The following is a 22,722-nucleotide window of genomic DNA, read 5'->3' on the forward strand; positions in this document are numbered from 1 at the left end:
TTCTTTCCTCATATAAACTATTTAACCACTGATTATTACCAAGATCATATTTATCTAACATGTCATGCCAAGCTTTCTCGAATTCAATAAGAGTATGTGAATCATAAACAACATAGTGCAATGAAACTCTAATGGCATGATATTCTGTACACCTTCCCAACTTCTCAGGCACCTTCTTCAGTATATGCCACAAACACCATCAATGTCTAGTGTTTGGAAAAACAATCTCAATTGCATTTTTCATCGCTTTGTCTTGATCTGTAATGATTCCAAGGGGAAAAGAGCCAAACATACATGATAGCCATGTGTCCAATAACTACGTAAATGTCTTTGTATCCTCATGCAAAATCAACTCACATCCTAACAAAATTGATTGACCATGATGATTAACTCCTACAAAAGGAGCAAATGGCATGTCATACTTATTTGTAAGGTATGTAGTATCAAATGTGACAATATCTCCAAAGTTTTTATAAATTGTCCTACTCTTTGGATTTGCCCAAAATACATTTTTTAATCGACCCCCTCATCTAGGTCAAGAATGAAGAAAAACTCATCATTTTCTATTTGCATTTTCTTAAAATATCTCTGAATTGCAAAAGCACCCCCTTCTTTGAACCTTAATTGCCTCACCTTGTCAATATGATTTTTAGCATATCTTTCTAAGAATGAGACATTTTCAAAGCCGCCAGCCTCGACAATAATCGACTTAAAACTTTGAGCCATTTTAATTCTAACTTCATTATTTATTTCAAGCTGCTTTTTAATAAAAGAACTAATGATACAGTTGCATCGATAATACCTACTCTTGCTTGGACTCACGGCATGGTTGTGTTCAAGGATCAAATTTCCAATTACCTATTTTCCACTAACAAAATCCAAACGTCCTCCAATTTTAGCATTGGATCCAATTTTTTGGTTTGGTTAAAGCCGCAAAACATTAGTGGATTTGGCTTTTGACTTGCTGTTTTGCCCACAAGTAAATGTCACATATCTCAAACTCTCATCATCCCCTTTTCTACAAGATCTCCGTATCACTAGAAACCCCTCTTGGAGGCCATAAGCTTTATATTATTCAAACATTTCATCAGGACTATTAAAAGACATCTCAATCGTTGGCTCAACAATTTTTTCCACCACCAATTCCTCGTTATTTTCTTCCAAATCAGCCCCCTGTAAATCCTGCAATTCTTCAACTTCATTAACCTCCTCCACTTGTTCCAAATTATCCATTAACTGCTGCAAATTAAAACAATTCAATATATTATTAATTATTTATCACAAATTCATTAAATTTAAAAACAAAATGAAACAACTCAAGATTCAAATTGAAACAGTTCAAGCTTGTTGTAAAAGCATCGCAATTGGAAATTGAAATTGTCAAATAGCGGTAATATCGCTTCATGAAATAAAACAAAAAATTCTTTTCAAATTCCGCTACCAAGGGAAGTACAATGCAGTCTCATTACAACTACGGAGAGTGTGAGACCCTTGGAAATAAGCAAACAAGCAAACAAACAAATTACAAACAGGTTTCTCATGAAATTGACAAATACAAATAATTAATGAAGAATTTGAATGATACAAGCCATCTACAGATCTAATACAGGGCATCTATCCGTTCTCATTTTCGTGATACTCCAACAAATTTCATGTGAGCATATAATTCACCAATAAACCCAAAACAAAGTTTCATACAAACATGAGAACATAAATGAGACAGATCAAGTTCCCCAATAAAAATTCAGGCTTCAAAAAATTCAATAAAATTTCAAGTTTCGAAAACAAAATGCTGCCAAAAAAGACAGTACCTTGGCTTGTACAAAGCCACGTATAATTGAAACTGAAATTCGTAAATGCTTAAATTTAATCTTATGTTAAAAAAATTTCACAATTGTTGTTAATGCCGAAATTCAGCTTTCAGGGACAATGTCGAGACTCATCCTTGTTCAAGCTTTTGCTTTTGCCTTGTCTGAGCCAAATCCTATCACCTTCGAGGAACATAACAGCTTAAGGATTCTGCATTTAGGTTTTGTCGTTCGAGTGGGTAGTGAAACGAAGAGGAAGAGAAAAGCAGCTGCCTTCTATCTTGCTTTTACCTAAGTCAAACGGCAACGTTTAATGAAGAAGCAAAAAGAAAAAAAAAATCAAACGACATCGTTTTGTTTAAGTTTCGAAATTTGACCTAGAGTTTGACCTGAGGCAAACATCAGCACTGTTTATTTAAACGAGTTGATAAGAGAAAGCGATGTGAAGTTTGATAACAAGTTCTATGATTATTTTCGCCCTAGGAATTGATTTGATTGTTGTGGACCTTAATTGCAATCATTTTTCTTGAATTATGATGCCTTGTCTTTAGCATTTTACAAGGTCTGTTTCTTTAAAAACATGGTCAATTATGATTAATTATGAAATTTCTTATGTGCGTAATTATGGCTAAAGACTTAAAGTAATAACTTTGAAACTAAACACAAACAATTGATATGCCGATTAACATTTTTTTATTTTACTTAAAAGTATAAATGTATCGAGTACTCTTCTAGTAAGATTTTTTTACTTTAATATAGTAACAAACAAGTTAAAAAATAAAAATAAAAATTTTAATAACTATAAAATAAAATACATTATATTAAAGTGTGTATTTTTCTTATCTCTTAACTTTTCCCTTACTTCATTGAAAAACTACTCCACATGTAACAATTAATATCATACAAGTTTTTGACCCCAGATTATTTAATAGAGTTTATTAAAGGCCTTGTATTGATGTCTTAGACTCTTAGTGTAAAAACACCTCCTTTTTTTTATTCCCATAGAGATTGATAATCTTCTAAATATTTGTAAGTATATCCAATCCATTTTGGGTTCAGATAAATATTTAGACAAATTTATTGTACCCTGAATTTCAATAAATTGTCTTGTAATTGGAAAAAAAAATGTAGTCTTTGTTGTTTACCAAAAAAATTAAATAAGCCTATAATTCTCAAAAGTCATAATTTATCCTCCCACATTTCCTATTTTTACTTAGTAACATATAAATACAAAGTAATTTGATAATAAGATAACTCTTTATTTTATTAAAATAAAAGATAAATAAAAAATAAAAAAAATTACATTTTAATATAATGTATTTTATATCATAAAGTATTGAATTCTATATTTTTTTTATTATATAATTACTCTACAAATAAATATCTGATTGTAATATAGTAAATAAAAATGTAGCATAAAGCCACAGAGGAATATCATCCCAAGAAAAAATAGCATAAATAAATAAACAACCGACCCATGCAAAACAGTCAAAACTCAAAACAGACCATCACAAAGCGAAAGGCTGTGATTTGCAAGTTCACATGAACCACCACAGACCGCCTAACACGAAATCATTTCCCTCTCTCGTCAGTACTTTTTTATCTTCATCGCCAGTTGCGTTAGTTGTTAACAGAACCCTTACTCACTCTAATTTTTTTCTCAGAAAATGGGCTCTGAAGGATCATCAGTCGTCGGTAAGTCTTCATCTTCGATTATATTCGTATTTCGATTCCAATTGGTTGGAATTTCAATGTTGCCGGAGCTCTGTTTGAGGATTTCCTAATTTTTTTTTTAGGTTTTTTTAGCTACGATCTTGTTAATTTATTCTTTTATTTTTGTATATATTGAAAATTTTGTTGGATCCTTAGCTTATGGAAGTCTGTTCTGTTTATTGTGTTTTTGTTTGTGAATTTCTTTGGATTAATTATGGCATATTACCTAACAAAATTCGTAATATATACTCTAATTGTAGAATGATTTTGTCATATATTCAAAAAGGTAATGTGCGTTTAATGTGGATAGTGTACATACCTTATACGTTCATGATGAAACTGACCTTGTGGTGATTTCATTTGATGTTACAAACAGGTGCCATAATGTTCTTGGATTTTAAAAAGTTATATATATTATATATAGCTGACTTGACTTGCTGTGACATCTTGCACCTGCATTTATTTGCATGTTATATGTTATATATTTCTATCTAATACTTATAATCCCTCTTAGATTCACATTGTTGAGTCATGGCTATTCCTACATATATTATATATAACATTTTTATAGGAAGCTGATCAAGTGGGCGAGATCACTTTTGAAGAGCGATAGTCCACGTGGAGGACAATGGGAGCCAAAATGCCAAGAGCCTTGTTGCTGTCATTGTCATCCACGAGGGGATTTCACTCTCTATTGGGAAGAAAAAAAAAATCTAAATCACCTGCTTGGTGTGGTTGGGTATGGTCTTATAGATTTAGGCCTTGTTTGGTATTAAGGTGCTATATCTTTTTAAGATACAAGCCTGCAACTGTCAGCTGCTGTGAAAAATAAAAGCCGTAACTATAAAATAAAAGTTGATAGTATGTAGTAAATATTTATTTTAAATAATAATTTTGACAAAAATAGTAAAGATATTATAAGTTTTTCATCATACAAGTAGTGGATCAAGTCAACTTAGCTTTCAAGCCACAGCAGTTAGTGTTTACCAAACACTTTAGTCAAAATCATAACTGCCCAATCTTAACACCAGACAGGGCTGAAGTCTAAATCATCTTAGTGTAGGGAGGTGGAGTTGTGAAAGAATATTCTTCCTATTTCTTACTTGGCTAGTTACTGCTTCTGATGTGGTAGAACACCCTAGGCTAGTTGCCGCTTTCAGTGACAGAAAATCGATGATGTAATATCAATTAGACGTTCAATTTGATTCTTGAACGGCTGGCTCCAGAGATGACATAGTTTAGGCCCATGCTAAATTTAGTCATGATTGTATAATATAACAATAGGAGGCATCACAAAAAGCTTTAGCACTACAATTTGACTACCTAATGTAGTGCACCTACAAGCTGTTAGTATTATTTGGGCTTTAATCGCGGCCTTCAAACTACCAGCGAAAAGAGTGAATTCATGCTTCGCGTTCCTAGGCATCCATTGCTAGCAGCGCATGGTACATAGGATTCTTAAGAGGTTCAAACATCAAAGCACTATTTCTCTCCTACAAATGGCATCCCTCCCTTACATAGGCACAATACAATGTCTCACTCTCAGAGGTGGTCCTTGAGTTCATTTCCTTTTGGTTTAATATGGTATCAATAGCAATAGCAGTTTTTCCAGTTTCAGTCCCTGATTATAAGTTCACGTTAACCATGGCCTATAGGAAAGAGACCATCTACCACTTTTAAGCCTGTTTGGGCTTCCTTGATGTAGTAACACTTTTTCAGATTCTTGGTTGATCATGATACTACTGAGACCAGTACAGCGGGCAGCAGCTGTAGTGTAGCTGAGAAAATGCCTTCCAATTTGGAAATGAATGCCAGCAAATAAGATTCATGGGATCTTAGGGCTAGTGCCCACTGACCTATATCAGCATCATTTTTTTACAGCGCAGCTAACTAGAGCCAGCTGCTTTTAAACACATATAGCCATTAGGATAGCACACCTGCTGTTTCTTATCATTTGAAGTTCATGATAACATATTGGAATGCTTAGATAATTGCTAGTTCAGTTAGTATTTAAGCTTTAGACATTTTTCCGTCTCAGGTTCTTAACGTTTTTCATAATTAAGTAATCAAATAAAGTGGCTTAGAAGTAACTTAGTAGATATAATCATGAAGGAAAATTCTCTGTAGTTATATATATGTTATGTTTTGTTGACTGAATTGAAACCTGAGTGTGTTATCAGAGTTGGTAACAACTCCTTGAACCTGCTCTTCCTCTCATACACCTGAATATCTTCTCTGTCTTCAAGAGTAAGTTCTCTTTCTCTTTAGAATATTAATATTGTCTTCACTGAAATTCTCTACTACTACTAATCCATTTTGTCACCGAAATCCACGTTTTCCCTCTGTTCTTCAACAACACCTCTATTTTTTTTGTTCTCTCAGTTCCCACTGCTTCCCTAGGAATATAGCCTCTTAGTCTCCCCTTACTCTAAAGGGAGGGTTACCAAATTGTTGTTGGACCGGTGGATTTGAAACTTTGAACTCTGCCTTTAAATTTTCTCTTTACTTTATTGTAGCCTCCTTGCCACCTTGAACTTTGGCCAAGTCCTGTCTACTCTCACTCTGAAATTTTGGTCTCTGATACAAGTTTCATTGCATGCAATGTTTATTATTAAACAGATGACATTTCTTTTTTAAGAATTGTTATCGAAGATGTGCCAGTGTCCCTAAGCTGCAGAAACAATTGTAGGTTTTTTCTGAATTGTTTTAACACATTGTTTGTCATTGTATCACTGCTTCAACTGAACCACTCTGTGATTTTTATGTAAACTGTGTAGTGTAGTTGACATTTCAGTTCTTTACAATCTTTATTTGCAAATATATGGTGATTTTTATTTTGGAAGACTTCTCCTTACTAGCAATTGTTGATTTTAAATTCCATGTATTATTAGTTGCAATAGGCGTGACTGAAATTATGGATATCTGCAGTGCCTAGGAATTTCAGATTATTGGAAGAGCTTGAGAGGGGGGAAAAGGGAATTGGTGATGGAACTGTCAGCTATGGAATGGATGATGCTGATGACATATTAATGCAATCATGGACTGGGACAATTATAGGTCCCCCTAATGTATGTTCAATCTTGCTTTGTAGCTACACATCCTAAAGTTGTTTCTTCTGCACTTGGATGTTTTCAGAAACCTTTTTCTTCCCTTATGCATGGCCTGATTTTTTGTTGAGCTTTTGATACTTTGAGCTGTCTTGATCTATAATTGTATAACGCACCCTATTGACACCTTGTTGACTTTGTGTTTTTTTATAATTTAACATTCTTTTTCTGTTATTAGTATCCCATCTTGATCTTATTTTTGGAGAGGAAAATTTATTCTGTCTATTGATTCTGCATATCAGACTGTTCATGAAGGACGTATCTACCAGTTGAAACTTTTCTGTGGCACGGATTATCCGGACAATCCACCAAGTGTAAGGTTTCAGACCCGGATAAACATGACCTGTGTCAATCAGGAGACAGGAATGGTAAGTGATGTTACTCTTCAAGACATTGATGTTATATGCTTGCAATATGGTTGAAACTGATAAACTAATGGGTAAATAAATAAAAGGTTGAACCAAGTCTTTTCCCTATGCTTGCCAATTGGCAAAGGGAGTATACAATGGAGGACATATTGACTCAACTGAAGAAAGAAATGATGTCTCCACAAAACTGGAAGCTTGCTCAACCTCCTGAAGGTGTGCCAACTTTGAATTATTGCCTTCTATTTGTTGAACATCTTTATATATCAGCTTTATGCAGTATTTAATTTGTTAATGTGAACTAATTCTCTCAACCCCACCACCCCCATTAAAAAAAGGTAAGTAAGGGAAAACAGGACAGCCTGATGGGGGCTGAAGAAACAAAGATAATTGATATATACATATCTACATGCACAAAAGAATTAATTTATATCTTCAAGCTTACAAAATTGCATTTGCAGGTAATGAAGATGCAAGGATGGATCACAAGGGGTTGGTGCTGAAGTGTTGTATCCTCTAAGCCAACTGCGATATGTATGAACATGGTAATGTATGTATATAATTATATGAATTAGATTATTCCAACTGCTGCTGGTTTAGTTCCCATGAAATATATATTCATGTCTGAGAAAGTTGTCTTTACTTCCATCAAATGGTGGCTAAATAAAAATGTACCCTCTGTGAATCAACGATGTGCCCAAAATCTTGTGATTTGTTGTGCCTGAATCAATACTTGTGCGTGGAGTAACACGACTTTTGACTTTTGACTTTTGACTTTTGTCTCCAAAACATTTGAGAATGTAACCAAGCTTGCGTGTCCTGATGGATTTTTATTCTCTTCCTCTTGTTTCTTTGATCTTGCGATTTAAGATGTAATATAGAAAGTTTAAATGATATGATGACAGTCGTGTGCTGTTGGTACTAGTTTGTAACTTGTAAGCAACCAATTAATCTCCCTTCTATTCAATTTTTTGGAATCACAAGCAAGTATGGTTGCCTGGCAATTCAGGGGCTTTAACCTCCCAATTCGGGCAGTCTTCTTTTTTTATAAGTGTGGGATTCAAGCTAAAGATAGAACAATAATGGATGAAGGATAATGGCAGTGAACAATTAATTTGATTTTCAAGTTGTGGATGATTAGTTGAAGGTATCATACTATTACAATATGGGAGTCCCTATGTTACAATTAATGTAACATACACAAGCCACAAGAACCACACAAATTATGAGACCCACATGTTTGTGTGGTTCTTGTGGCTTGTGTATGTTACATTAATTGTAACATAGCAAAATCCTTACAATATTAGCTTTTAGGGCAAAACTATGGTGCAACTGTGGTACCATATCACAGTTGCACCAAGCCATTGGATCCAGTCTATAGTTGTCACCATAGCTGGATCCAATGGCTGGGTGTAGCTCTGGTATGGTACTACAGTTGCACCATAACTAGACCCTAGCTTTTATTTCAAACAAAGTGGTGGAAGTAGCCGAATATCATATGAAATCAATAAAATCGATTTCTTGGGCAAGGGCTAAATTAAATGGGATTGTATTTTGAGAATGATGAATATTTATTTTGACGGATTGGCGCCGTTTAAACATTTCATGTATATTTAATTAAGAAAAAAAATATCGAAGGTAATTGGTGCATGTGGGAACGGAGATATCACTATTCGAACCACTACTACGTCTCGTTTATATTTTATTTTTAGGTTTTGTTTGGTATTAAAATATTATATTTTAAAAATTATATTTGTGTGGTTTAATGGTCCTTTTAGACTTATTTTTGCAAGACTTAAAAGTAGTTTTTTAAAAAATTAAAAATTAAATTTAGTGTTTGGTAAATCTTTTTAAAAATCACATTTTACAAAGTCACCCTATTCTATAGTAAGTTTTGAAAAGTATAAAAGTAATTTTTTAAAATTTTGATTTTAAAATTTAGTTTTATACTTAATATGATTTCATATACATTTCCATATATATTATAAAATTTTAAAATCATCCTTATTAATTAGGAAATAAAATCATTAATTTTAAATTGATTATTATTATTACTAATTATATTGAGATGACAAAATAAAAAAAAATAAAACTAATAATATAAATATTATTTTCATTATTTATAATATATACACAATAAAAAAATTTTATATACAAGTTTATAAATGTGTAAATAAATTTTGTTCAATATTATGTCTAATTTAGTTATTTATATTTTATTTAATATATTATTGCTTTTAAAACTCATAACAGTTTTAAAAATAAATTTTATTAAATGACTAATTGATTCTCTTCACAGCTGATTATTTTTATATCACATCTAATAATAATTATTTTAAAGTAAAAACTATGACTACAAAATAAAAGTTGTTAGTTTATTGTAAGCATAACTTTGAAAATTATAAACATAACTTTTAAATATAATTTTTTACAAAAGTAGTAATAATATTGTAGGCTTTCATCACACAATTGCTAGATTAAATTAATTTAAAATTTAAATTATAACGGCAGTTTGTTTTTATTAAATACTTTAGTATTTGTAGCTTTACCCTACAACTGATCGACAATACTACCAAACACAGCCTTAATGATTCCATGCGCCACACGTTGAGCAACTCGAAGCCCCTCCAAATTCGCATGGCCTTGTTGTAAAGCAACAAAGCATCGTATTCGCCTGGCAAAACTTCAACAAAAAAATACAAAAAATGTGGTAGTTCTGGAACCGTGTATGAGTATGACATTATAAAGAGATTCGAAGGGACCTCCAATTTGGCGTGAAAGTCTTTCTTTCAATCAAACATCCAATCTTTTACAAATTTCAATTTTTTTTTCAAGTATATTCACTGATAGATTATTAAAATCCAAATGACTTATTTTTAAAAAATAAATAAATTAGTTTGTTGAAAATAATTGGTAGAAAAAATGTTCATTACAAATCGTCCTCCCATTTCGCTATCCAAACCAAGCTGCCAAGCCCATGCCATTCATCATCAATGATGCACACATATGCCCAATTTCGTTTTGTTTAATTGATAACTATTGACTTCTACAATCAACTGGGCCATGGCCCAGTGGCCAGGACCTTGCACTCACAATTGTGAGCGCAGTGGTTCGAGCTCCCGCGATGTATGTAGGGGTTTATTTTTTTCTTTAATTATTAAGTGAAGGCAATCTTCTTCCTTTCGAAATGTGAGTGGAGTAGATACCCTCGAATATTAGAGAGGATAAAATTTGGGCATTGCTATATAAAAATTAATATAAATTAGGTTCAGTAATTGTCTGATTGTAAATATCAGTTATAAATCTCATATAATATGAGTTATAATCTGAACATTAATCTCCTATAATTCAAAAAAAAAAAGTATTGACTTGTATAAGATAATACTTTATATTGCATGCGGTTATGTCAATTTTAAGTTTCAGACAAGGCCCCATATCGCGTTGAGCCGACTGCGACTACAAGCCTCGAGACTCGAGCTTAATGGTTCTTGACTTTTGACGTGCAAAACGGAGAATCCAAGCCCTAGCCTATGATTAATTTATTTGTTGAGACCTTGAGATAAAATGTTGACGTATTTTTTGGTAGGTAGCATTTTGTTGCGTTTATTTATTTTATTTTTCAAATTAAATCATCAAATATGAGTGTTTTCTAATTAAAGATCCTTAATTATATTAAAATCAAGAATAAATTAAAAGATAAAATATATATATACTCCAGTACAAAATATATTACGGTGTGTTTTCTTATGTTTTAGCTTTCTTTAATTTTAATATGATCAGAAATTCTTGATTAGAATATTTCTATATTAAATAATAATATACATATATATAGAAAACAACAAAAATAAAATAGATAAAAGTAGATTTCAATTAAGAAAAACATAGATTAGTGAGGATGCCACTAAAATTTAAAAAAAATTATAAATTTCAATATATTGGAGATTATGTTTTTTTTATCTGTTAATGTGTTAAAATTTATTTATTTTTTTAATCTCTGAGTGGCATCTTTATTTTACTTCATTTATATATATATATATATATATATATAGTGGATGTCCACCGCGAGCGCCTACGTCTTCTTGAAAATGCAGATTTTTATTTCTAGTAGTTGGATAAATGGAACGGTTGCGGACATTTTCGAGACGCACATATGTGGGTCTCATCTTTAATATTCTTAAATTTTTTTCCTTTTTTAGAGAGAAAAAGCAAAATCACGTGATAATTTATTTAATTTCCCTTCTCTTTCACTGGATTTATGTAACACCCTAGACAAATCTTACATCGGCAAAAGCAGGACAGAGATGTTGGGTTTATAAGGGGTGATCCACACCTTAATTGGCAAGATGCGTTTTGGGGTGTATGGGCGCCCCAGAAACAAACTCATGATATGAACTCGTTTAATTTTTGTAAATTTGCTACTATTTTGTTATGCTATATGCAGTAATGTTATTTGTACCTTTTTTTTTTCCCTCTATTATGTTATTAGGTAAGACGTACGATAACATGGAATTTATGAGTTGTGGCTTCAATGTCAGAATCAAGTTGATGGATGCAAGGGAAATTCAAACGTAGATAAGTGTTGGAAGAGTGGACAAAGACATGCAAACCAATTATCAAATTGTTAAGGACCAAAATGTATTCGGCATTGCTTTTCTTTCATTGATGTATCTTGGTGATAACCAGTGTGTTGTTTAAATTATTGAGTTAAAGACTTGTACTTCTTGATCTTGAAAATATGATAACTTATTTGCATTTAAAAAGTGTAGATTGATTTTGGAATTATGTACTTTATTTTAGAATGGATCCAGAGTTTGCAAATGGTCATAATAATCTTAATTTTTACAAACAAAAAGTGCAAAAAATGCACATCAATCAAACAACAACAAAGTGCAACAACACACACAAAATTCTGCAGCAGTTTGATATCCATCAAAGGTTTGTATTCTGTATTAATTTGACATCCACTAAATAAAAATCCATCGCCCTGTGACAGTAAGTTAAATTAAAAAAAAAAAGAAGAAAAAATTAATCCTATTCCAAACAAGAGACATTATTAAATTCATATAAATTCAATATAACAAATTGCAAAATCAAACTTTTAACAATATAGTGACAACCTTTGCCGAAACAAATAGAAAAGAAGAAAAAATTGAAATTTGGAAACTTGCAAAGAAGATGGAAGGTGGTTGATGGCTTCCTTGGAGGAGTGGTTGATTGTCTTCATAGGAGTTTTTCGTTTTGGCTTCGTCGGAGTGCTTTGATTTGGCTTCTTTCGAGTGCTTCGTCGGATCTATGGAGATTTTAGCTCCATTCATTTAAATTTTTGTTTTAACGTTTTAAATCTAGTGAAAGAAAAGGAAAATGAAGCAATATCAAGTGATTTTCCTTCTTCTCTCTAATTAAAAAAATAATAATAATTAAGAATACTGAAGATTGGATCCATATTTGTGGTTCTCTGAAGTATTTGCAAATTGCAACCGTTCCATTTATTCAACAGCCAGAAATCAAAATCCACATTTTTGAGGAAGACATGGGCGCCTATGAATACACGTAGAGAATTTGTTAAATTTGAAATTAAAGTCTGGGACAGATTTACCAAACGGTTGTGGCTCAGTTGGCGGCGCAGGCTGGATAAGTGGGAAGAGCTCTCGGGGTTCGATCCCCACTAAACACACCATTTGGGAGGGGTAAAGAGTCTTAACTGTGACTACACCCCGAATCCGGATTAGTCGGGGCCCAATGCGGTCTCCGGAAATCAGGTGGTTTAAACCAAAAAAAAAAAAAATCTGGGACAAATTTACAACTTTTTAAATTGAATTTTATAATGTTATAAATTAATTTATGACACCGTAAATCTATTTTTGTTTTTTAATATATCTATATATATAATAATTTTTTTATTCAGGCGATTGACCTAATTAGGGATTGGATTTTGCGGTGAACCTAATGCAAAATCTTCAGCTAAATCTTCCATTACTATCCTCACTTCAACATGTTATAAAAGAAATAGACAAAAAGATTGAAGAAGAAGTTGCAGTAGGCAGGAGTGAAAGAAGAAAAAAATTGGAGAGAGATGATGAGGATATTAGGTGGTCTTTGGATGGAATGAGAGGATGGAGGAGAAGAAAGTAATTTGAATTTCTTTTTTATTTCTGTTATTTGGTTGGACAATGTATAAGAATTTAATTTTTATTAAATTTTAATATATATATATATATATATATATATATATATATATATATATATATATATATATATATATATATATATCATAATATAGAGTTTGAGTTCTTCAAAATTCCACACTAAGAAGTGAGGAATTCAAATTTCATTTCTGTTGGAAACTAAACTAAAGCTTCTAAAATTACCCCTTAAACGTTTTAGCTTGTTTTATGTTATAAAATAATTATTATTATAATTTTATTTTATCAATTTAACATTACAGATAATTTATATTATTTATATTTAATATTGATTAAATAGCTTAACAAAAATAAATTTATTTACTTAATTAATATGAAAATATACAAATATATATTTCACAATCATCGAACCGTCGGGTCGCTGCCGTTACTGGCACATGCAATCTCATCACCAATACCTTAGACTCGCCGGCCAACAAACAATATTAATACGTGATTAGTCAACAAATAAATGTATGTTGTTCAAATCTGGTTATAATTATTTAGAAAGGTTTTATTAACTTCCACAGATTCGGAAAATTTTCATCTAAAAGTCCATCTTTGATTATTTTCATGTCATTCAAGAGTCCTATATACTAAACTACGGTGTCGTAATGGCCAGTAGTGACGTCGGATGCAGTGTATGGCAGCTCTATTTTTCTTTTTTTTTTTTTAATTTTTCAATGAAATTTTAAAATTATAATATATTGATGAGAAAATTATTTTATATTATTATTTATTTAAAAAAATAAATTAATTATAATTACTTAAATTAATAGTAAAATAAAATTATGTTAAAAGTTTTAAATAAATTTTAATTATAAATAAAAGTATGTTATATAAAATAATTTTTATTAGTTATTTAAAATGAGTTTGTATTAATTATTTAAATAAATTTACTGGTTAACTTGTTGAATTATATTTATGATAAATATTAAAAATTAAACAATTAAAGTTAAATTAAAAATTAGAATTTTTTTATTAAATATAATTCTGTAACAGACCAAACATTAGAAAAATATTTCACTCTATAACAACTCTTTACTTCAATTTGCATTTGGTAAAGAGCAGACGTTGGAAGAGAGTCGCCGTCGCTTTATTTTATTTATATATAAAAATAAAATAATAATTATTGTGAATATTATTATTACATAGTATTTGCTTGCGAGTGTGAACACAACCAACGTCGGGGTCAAATAATAATAGAGGTATCCGGTGCGATAAGCATCAGATATGATAGTGGCAGTGACGTAAAAGCATGTGTGTACAGAGGGACTTTAAGAGCAAGCAGCTGTCAAATCTCTTTCTTTATTTTACTTCTTTTGCTAATTTGCTTGCGTTTCCATTTCAGCAGCAACTTTCAATTAATTAATTTCTGTTCCCTGCTTTGTCTTTTTTCTCCTAATATTATAATGATTCTAAATCTTTTTGAATATATTATTATTCTGCTTTTATTATTTTATACTAGTTAATACCATCTAAATTAATTTTCTTTTTTTTAAGCACACCATATGATGCTTGAGACTCGAAGCCAAAATCTCATTTTAAGAAGGCTATCCATTACTTAATGGAACTAAATTTTGGTTTCAAAATCTTATTTTAAGAAGACACATAATATTGAGACTTAAATATTGGGATCCATAACAATATTATAAATATAAATATCTTTTTTAGAGAACATAATTATAAACTTTTAAGAGTTCCAATCTAGTGCACGATTGCACATGTGCCCAGTGTTCACTGGGGGAGTTGTGGGCCACAAAATATATCTCCACCAATGATAAATCACCACATGCACAGTCGCACACTATAAGGTGTGCGACTACACGCACTTGATCGAAATCTAACTTTTAAAAGGTATTTTTATTGGACAAAATTAATCAACCGTTTAAAGTTAACATAATACGTTAATAAATAGAATACTTGAATTTGATGCATAGCACTACTCTTATGTTTATAATAGGATAAATTTAAGTATTTCATAATATTTGGGTAAAAATAAATTTGCCTTTTTAGTTTTAATTTTTCTATTTTTTTTGTTATGCTCATTTAAGTCACTTAAAAGAAACAAACAATTTTCTCAACTTGACATATTCTTTGTATGGAAGTAGGGATGGCAATTTCTGGGTCTAGGTTTGACCGTTCCGAATCCGGACCCGAACACACAATTATCATTACCAGACCCGTATTTAAACCTAATTTTTTCAAACTGAGTCCGGTCCGGGTTCAACCCGGAAAAATCCGGGTTTTGAACCCAGCTTTACTTAAGTTTGGTATCACAATTATGTTACTCTTGACTAGATTCCACAAGGCCCAACCCCATTTGTAGTTGACCAATTTCCTCATCAATGGTGTTGTTGCCTCCCATTGAAAGACTTAAAGAGGAGAAAGTGAGAGATTCCCGCTTGAAGAGACAGAGCTCTTGGTACCAGAATTTATATTGTGGATCTGGTCATCACCATTTGACACTCCATTAGCATTAGACCATGCGTCAATGAATACCCTTGGAACCAAATATCGGTCAGTAAAAATAGGGCAATCGTTGCTCTGTTGAGCTTCTTCAGCACTAAAGCTCGCAAAGGAATTCAAATTCAGAGGCTCTTCTGGGCGATAATGTTAATTAATAATAACAGAAGAAGCAGAGTTATTAATCAGATGATGCCATTATGTACTTAAGTTGCTGGAAAAAAAGGAAAAAAATGAAACGAACTCAGCCGCGATTGAGATGGATTTCAACCCCTTTTGTTGGTCGCGATAGAGTGAGAGATGAGACGAGTGATGAAACGAACATAGCCGCACCGTGAAGGTGATGACAGTCATGCCGTAAAGATAGCCACACCACGAAGGATCTGATATGAAAGAAGAGAAATTACAGGAGAGTTGAAGAGAGAGTGAGAGATTGAGAGAGGAACGGTCGAGAGAGATTGAGAGAGGATCTGATTGACACTAGGATTTCTTTTTATTTATATTTAATAATTTCTAAAAAAAATTAATATTAAAATAAATAATATCCGGATCCCGGTTCCGAATTTACTGGTTCACCTGAACCCGGATCCGGATTCAGACCCGTAAGTATGCGGGTTCTCAAAAATTCATCCGGATTCTGCATAAAAATTGTTTTGGTGCGGGTTGAACCCGGATCAAATTTATCGGGTTCAGTCCGGGTCTGGATTTAGTTGCCATCCTATATGGAAGTGAGTGTGCCTCCGTGGCGTAAAATAATAAATAATTAAAAAAGAAAAAGAAAAAAGTTCCAGGTTTTTTGGCGGAATGGAAAGAACAGATGTCAATAGACTCAATACCATAGCTGTTGGTTAACGTTATATATAAGGCGCGTGTTGTATTAATCGACTCACCTTTATGCCCTTTATAATTTATATAGACGTTTCATTTCTCTCTCCCTTGCAAAAATTAATTATTGCACAAAAACAGAATCCAAATTCATAAGCAAATAAACAAGCCTGAGCAGCTTCACTTTAGTTTATTGCCAACTTATCGTGTCACTTTACCTGTATTTTTAAAACAGAAACCGAAACCGAAACCCCCATTAACGTCTCATTTTATCAAAACAAACTCTCTCTTTCTCTCTTTTCTTTGTCCAGTTTGATCGGCCTCTCTGCACGCTTCTTCTGTCATGGCTTCCCTTGCTCCTGCTGTTTCTTCATCAAAAACTAACCAACAAGGTACATACATATATATATATATTTATTGGTCTAGAGCTGTGCATATTTTGTTAAAATTAATTCTTATTAAGTAATATAAAATATGGTTTTTTTAAAAAAATTTTTATTAATATTTGCAGAAGATGGAAAATTTATTCCGAGCAATGAGAACGTTTTGCAGAAGCATGTAGCTTTCTTTGACAGAAATCACGACGGAATCGTATACCCTTGGGAGACCTTCCAAGGTGCTTTTCTTCTTCTTCACTTGACTAATTCTATATTCTAATTCTGCTCTCTCTCTCTCTCTCTCTCTCTCTCTCTATAAATAGGCTTATTTTATTTCTTATATGAAATTTGATTTTATTTAAATTCCTTTAAAATGGGATTTTCATTTGTTTTAAATTAAATAATCGTATAGGTTTCCGTGCAATTGGATGCGGCATCCCCTTGTCCACCGGTGCTGCCCTCTTCATCAATATGGGTCTCAGCTCTAAAACTCGCCCTGTAAGTCTTTGAAATATCCCATATTTCATTTTTCTGATATTTCTATTTTCATGAAAGCCTGTTAACTGTTAAGTGCAAGTCATACTAATATTTGTGTACTCAAAAATCGAAACTTATAACCAAAGTCCAAAGTGTCGTCACTTGTCAACCACCAAACTCACGTGTTACTCTCTATAAGGTCAATTATTTCGGGGCCCATTTAACCAATCAGGCATCGAAATTGACGCCAAATTTGATGGGTGCCATACATTATAAATTGAATATATCCAGGACTAGGGGATTATACTTATATCTTAACCAAAACATTATGTGTTAAGTGATTTCATTAGTATGATGTTGGAGCTAAGGTGTTAATCTATCGATCCTAGTGTCAGCTCATTGTTACTGTTTTTCAAATTAGGAGTACATTTTAGGATTTTTTGTTCACAACTTCAGATGATTTGTTTTAGATTCCCTTACCTAAATTTGGTCCATTATTTATGTAAATCATTATTATTTCTTTTTTCAAGGGAATGGAGTGGTGTTAATTTCATGAATGTGGTAGTTTATACAGGACAATAAAAATGGGTCAATCAAATATTTAATTTGAGTGCATCCAGGAATTTAAAATGAAAAGAAAAAGTAAAGAGAAAGGGTTATCACCAGAAAAGCGCCTGGGACTAAACTTCTTGCTTAGGCTTTAAGATAGAGCGACAACTTTAGCTCACAAAACACTTGGGACTGATTGAGGGGTTTTGACAGCTTACCAGAAATTATTTTGAACCTTAAAAACTATTCTCTAAAGTAGCCCATTCGTTCCCAAGTTTCTAGATTACTGTATAATTAATTGATCTGGTTGTGTAGGGAAAATTTCCTTCTTTACTCTTCCCAATTGAGATTAAAAATATTCACAAAAGCAAACATGGCAGCGATTCTGGCGTGTATGACTCTGAAGGAAGGTATAACTATGAGTTTGCTTTTAAATATTGTTTCTTACAAGGGAAAGAGTCGGCTAAAAGTAGTGAAGCATCTACACATTTTTATATTATTCAATTTTCTTGTTGTTAAGGTTTGCTATTCTTTATTATTTTATTCATCTTGCAGTTATACGTGCATCAGTATCATGCCGTGCTCCATAGGGTAGCCTTAGTCTCAAGACTTGATTCTCTTTTGAGTTTTGTCCAAGTAAACCCATGATAACGATTGGAAGTTAATAGTAAATGAATAGATCTTGTTCAAAGATGAATGTTAAAACCAATTACAGAAGATACTGGGTTAGGGCCAAATCCTTTTTGATTTGTCAAGTTAGCCAGAACATATTTTCAACCTTAAAAAACACCATAGTTCATTTCAAGTTAATGTGAATTCTTATGCTCTTTGACAGATCATAGATTGTGTGAATGAATAAAATACTTGTTATTGGTCATTACACTTGGATTATTTTGGTTATGTTGATTCTCAAATCATTTCATTTACAACAAATGTTTTTCATAGGTTTGTTCCTTCAAAGTTTGAAGAAATTTTCACCAAGCATGCATGTACGCAACCAAATGCTTTGACATCGGATGAGCTGATGGGAATGCTTAAAGCTAACAGAGAACCCAAGGATTACGGAGGATGGTTGGTTTTTTTCTTCCTCTTTATTCCGTTAACTTACTCTGTTTCGAATTTTCGTTAATCAATTTGACGAAATCAGATAGTGAGGATCGCATTGTACAAGAATTTAAAGATGTTGAAACCATTTGCAGGGTTGCTGCCTACTCTGAATGGAAGATATTGTATGTCCTTTGCAAGGACAAGAACGGTTTGCTGCGTAAAGACACGGTCAAAGCCGTTTATGATGGTAGCCTGTTTGAACATATGGAGAAGGAACATGAATCAGCCAAGAAGAAAGCGTAAATGAACTGACTGGCATTTGATAGTCATTGAATTTTCTTTTTCCTAATTAATAAACTTGTATATGAATTGTGTGGACAGAAAGAAAGTGATATCAGATTCTTTTTTTTTTATTCTTTTTCTCTCTTTTCCTCTTTCCTGCAGTGCTGTATAAAGTACATGACCATTTACACAGTGATCGGGCACACCTGGTGGCTGGCCCAGATTTGGAAGATTTCAAGTAAATCAAATTCAGTTTAATAATTATATACAGTATTCTTCTGTGTGTATGTAGCGAGTGTAATACAAGTACAATTAGTGTCCTGTATCTTGATGATTTGTTGGATAATTGAATTCGTCCCTCTTCATTGCTCTTTGAAATTGAAAGAATGGCTTATTGAGATGATGTGAAAAAAGATACATATGAATTGCATCAGTGTGATGCGGATTTGAGAATGCTTCCGTTCTTCAATATATGTGATGGTTGCTAAAGTTAGTTACTGCTAATTTGATACTAGAATTGGTATAACGATGCTTACACTTCAAGGGGGTTTGTAAACTATGATGATTATCTAACGAAATGAAAATTGCAAGACGGTCAATACAAGTGATTTTAGTCAAGCTCACGTTCACGATTTAATTGAGTAATAGATTTGCATATACTAAATCTAAGTTTAATTATCCATATCTATTTTCACATTCATGATATTATTTTTGAAAAACGCTTTTGAAATTGAGTTACCAATTTGAGCATTCAATAGTCTATTAGTCCGCAGATATTCAAAATATACAATTCAAGTAGACAAGTCGAAAAGAAGATGGTTGAATCAAAATAGTTCTTTTTAAAATTTCTATTTCGGTCAATATAAATAGTTTATCATATTCCATGAAAACACTATAGGTTATACGATGATATATCTGGTGTGAAAGTAGGCTATTGAAAAATAGGTGGGTTCCAAGTCTATACCTAAATACTTGTTACTTCTTGGATTGTCATTTCTATCTTACTAGGTTCAGCCTTTATAGCCGTTCGGTATTGACAAACCGTTCCTACTGGACCATAGCCACCGGAATGAATACAATGGCTCAAAGCTGATTCGATTACTTTTGGACCCAATTCAATTGGGCTCCATTTCTCTGGCCCAAATATTATTGGGTTTTGCAGCTCCACATCTTGAGTAATGATATTTAAGCCCCTACGGATATCTCTTCAACCCCCATTTTTAATAAAAATCCAAAACTACCCTTATTAAAATTAAATAGAAGTTATTTATTTTTAACTTTCAAAGCTAAAGCAAACAACATAGTTAACATCATTTTTTTTTGGGTCCAATATCAGCTACATAAATTTGGTCACCAAATTTCACTCTTTCCTGCCACTAACAGTATGCCTTTTTCAAATTCTAATACTACCACAATTTTGGTGTAAGTCATTACCATTCAAGTTATAGTTTATACTTAATTCGTTCATGAAGATAGGCATCATCCACCATTGTCGCTCTTAGTCTTCACCTAGACCTAGCCACAACAGCATCCAATGACCTTCGAACTAACCACTCCAGTCACTAACATTTGTTGTCGCTGCTGTTTCTGATCCTCCTCGCCATCTTCCATTCGTGAAAGTTGAATTAAAAGCTTTTTTCATGAGCGAAAATGACAATTTCTGCATCAAAAGCCAATCACTTTTAAACAAAATGATGTCAAAATTGAACTCATCAAGTTTGAATTGCCTTCTTCACCATTTTTTCCCCCTAAAATTGGATAGCATCTAATGCAACAAAATGATAATGGTGGATTGGCAATGTCTAGAGAGAAGAAAAAAATAAATAATTTTTTTTTCTAATTTTAATAAGGATAATTTTAGAATTTTATTAAAAATGGGGGCTAAAAAGATATCTTGAGGGGGTCAAATACCATTACTCCCACAGCTTATGTAGTAGTCTCTGTGCAGAAACAAGATCCAAGCCCAAAATCAACTAAACATCTCGCCAATATGAAATTGAAAAGAAACCATGACATCCAGAAAATTCTGTGTCACTAACAAATCTTTGCAAGCAAAATTGACCACCTTTTACAAAAGTAAAACGGCTGTTCATATGCGATCGGTTAATTGAGGGCATATCATTCTTCAAATCAAAATAAGACATTTTTCACAGTTTTACAAGCTCTACCAGTCTACCTGGTACAATGTTATTTGACTTTTTCTTTTTTATCAACCCTGACATGTGTGCAGTAATCAGAGTTTTAACACTAAGCAAATTTTTTATGGCTTTCTCGTTTAGTGATAGCTATAATAATTATCCTTTGTTGAAAATTTTGATATATAGCTGGTTTTAGCTAATTAAAACATTACAGATTCCAATTATATATATCATCTTTTCGAAGATTAGTCCCTCACGTTTGTGAACTCCAATTATATTCCAACATATGTTGCACATTCGACCTATATATATCGTCGATTTTTTTAACAAAGGTGGTGGTATAAATAATTGGTGGGGGTGGAACATTTTTATCATTATATGTATGTTGATGGAGATGGGCAAGCCCTAAGCAAAGCGGCCAGCTCAAGCTCTCTTTCTCGCTCGACACAGCACGATCCAACACCAACCAAATAATAACCCTAAAATTAAAATCCCTAACTATTGAGAAAAATTAAAGCGGAGGGCTATGTGGAGCTCGTGCATAACCTTATCTACACAGCACAATGACAACATCTGGTCGGACGTTGAGCCATAATTTTGAAAATGCTGTAGGGCACATAAAATCAAAAAGAAAAAAAGAAAAACCAAAACCAAAACTCTCCATGAGTCCACGAACGTAAATATATATAAAAAGAGAAACCATAAAGCTAAAAAGACATTATTAATTAGCTATTGAATGTGACCTTCCTTTTTTATCTTCAATCTCTTTCTTTCTTTTATTATCTTTGCTTTAATTTTATTGATGGCTCTTTGATGGATGTAGCCACTTACTTATGCTGTTTCTTCTTCGCGACAAAACCACTCAAGTCTCCGGTCTTCGATCACGAGTTCAAGCTAGTTTGCATGTTTGATGTTTGCGTGTCCTACGGAGTCTTTTTCAGTCATCAACTCATCATAATGGACAAATTAAAGCATTATAATGGTTACCAATGGGTCTTTGGTCCAATGGGAAAAATCTTACACTTACAATGTTGAGTGTAAGGATTCGAGACTCTATAAGAGCTTTATGAGGATTAATTTCAGTACTCCCTCAATTATCAACATAATTGAGTGGAGACAGTCTCTCCCTTAGGAAATGTGAGTGGAGTAGACACCCTTCGAATATTAAAGAGAGCTCCCTTACGAAATGTGAATGGAGTAGACACCCCTCGAATATTAGAGAGGGTTTAAAATATATGAGCAAGTACTTCAGTGTGTCAATGTATGGCGGTGGTCCCAGTTATATAGTATGAAATATTAGAGAGGGTTTAAAATATCTGGGCAAGTACTTCAGTGTGTCAATATATGGCGGTGGTCCTAGGGTTGAAAATATCTAGGCAGGTACTT

At 32.6% G+C, this 22,722-nt stretch overlaps 2 protein-coding genes across 3 annotated transcripts; both read left to right on the forward strand.

Moving 5' to 3' along the window:
* Positions 1 to 3,281: 3,281 nt before the first annotated feature.
* On the forward strand, positions 3,282 to 7,757 carry LOC18052376 (ubiquitin-conjugating enzyme E2 variant 1B). Its single transcript, XM_006448119.2, has 6 exons — positions 3,282 to 3,395; positions 3,473 to 3,503; positions 6,450 to 6,589; positions 6,871 to 6,996; positions 7,083 to 7,209; positions 7,455 to 7,757. The coding sequence occupies exons 1-6, from the start codon at positions 3,351 to 3,353 to the stop codon at positions 7,511 to 7,513; spliced, it is 528 nt and encodes a 175-aa protein (XP_006448182.2). The 5' UTR covers positions 3,282 to 3,350; the 3' UTR covers positions 7,514 to 7,757.
* Positions 7,758 to 16,571: 8,814 nt separating this feature from the next.
* LOC18052377 (probable peroxygenase 4) lies at positions 16,572 to 19,584 on the forward strand. Of its 2 annotated transcripts, none has more exons than XM_024191179.1 (7): positions 16,572 to 16,858; positions 16,978 to 17,082; positions 17,256 to 17,341; positions 18,185 to 18,279; positions 18,815 to 18,940; positions 19,069 to 19,215; positions 19,358 to 19,584. In XM_024191179.1, exons 1-7 carry the CDS (start codon positions 16,810 to 16,812, stop codon positions 19,368 to 19,370), a joined length of 621 nt encoding a protein of 206 aa, XP_024046947.1. In that variant the 5' UTR covers positions 16,572 to 16,809; the 3' UTR covers positions 19,371 to 19,584. The 2 variants fall into 2 exon arrangements, with proteins under 2 accessions (XP_024046947.1, XP_006448184.1); XM_006448121.2 differs by having other exon boundaries at positions 19,361 to 19,584.
* The last annotated feature ends 3,138 nt before the right edge of the window (positions 19,585 to 22,722 follow it).

Source organism: Citrus clementina, unplaced genomic scaffold (genome assembly GCF_000493195.1).
Source record: "Citrus clementina cultivar Clemenules unplaced genomic scaffold, Citrus_clementina_v1.0 scaffold_2, whole genome shotgun sequence".
NCBI classification, from domain to species: Eukaryota; Viridiplantae; Streptophyta; class Magnoliopsida; order Sapindales; family Rutaceae; genus Citrus; species Citrus x clementina.

Excerpts from the sequence above, each read along its gene's own strand:
- LOC18052376 (XM_006448119.2), top strand. The coding sequence starts at position 3,351 with ATGAACCACCACAGACCGCCTAACACGAAATCATTTCCCTCTCTC. Across the intron at positions 3,504-6,449 it reads TGAAGGATCATCAGTCGTCG|TGCCTAGGAATTTCAGATTA; the intron begins GTAAGTCTTCAT and ends GGATATCTGCAG. Across the intron at positions 6,590-6,870 it reads CAATTATAGGTCCCCCTAAT|ACTGTTCATGAAGGACGTAT; the intron begins GTATGTTCAATC and ends TCTGCATATCAG.
- LOC18052377 (XM_024191179.1), top strand. The coding sequence starts at position 16,810 with ATGGCTTCCCTTGCTCCTGCTGTTTCTTCATCAAAAACTAACCAACAA. Across the intron at positions 17,342-18,184 it reads TCAGCTCTAAAACTCGCCCT|GGAAAATTTCCTTCTTTACT; the intron begins GTAAGTCTTTGA and ends CTGGTTGTGTAG. Across the intron at positions 18,280-18,814 it reads GTGTATGACTCTGAAGGAAG|GTTTGTTCCTTCAAAGTTTG; the intron begins GTATAACTATGA and ends TGTTTTTCATAG.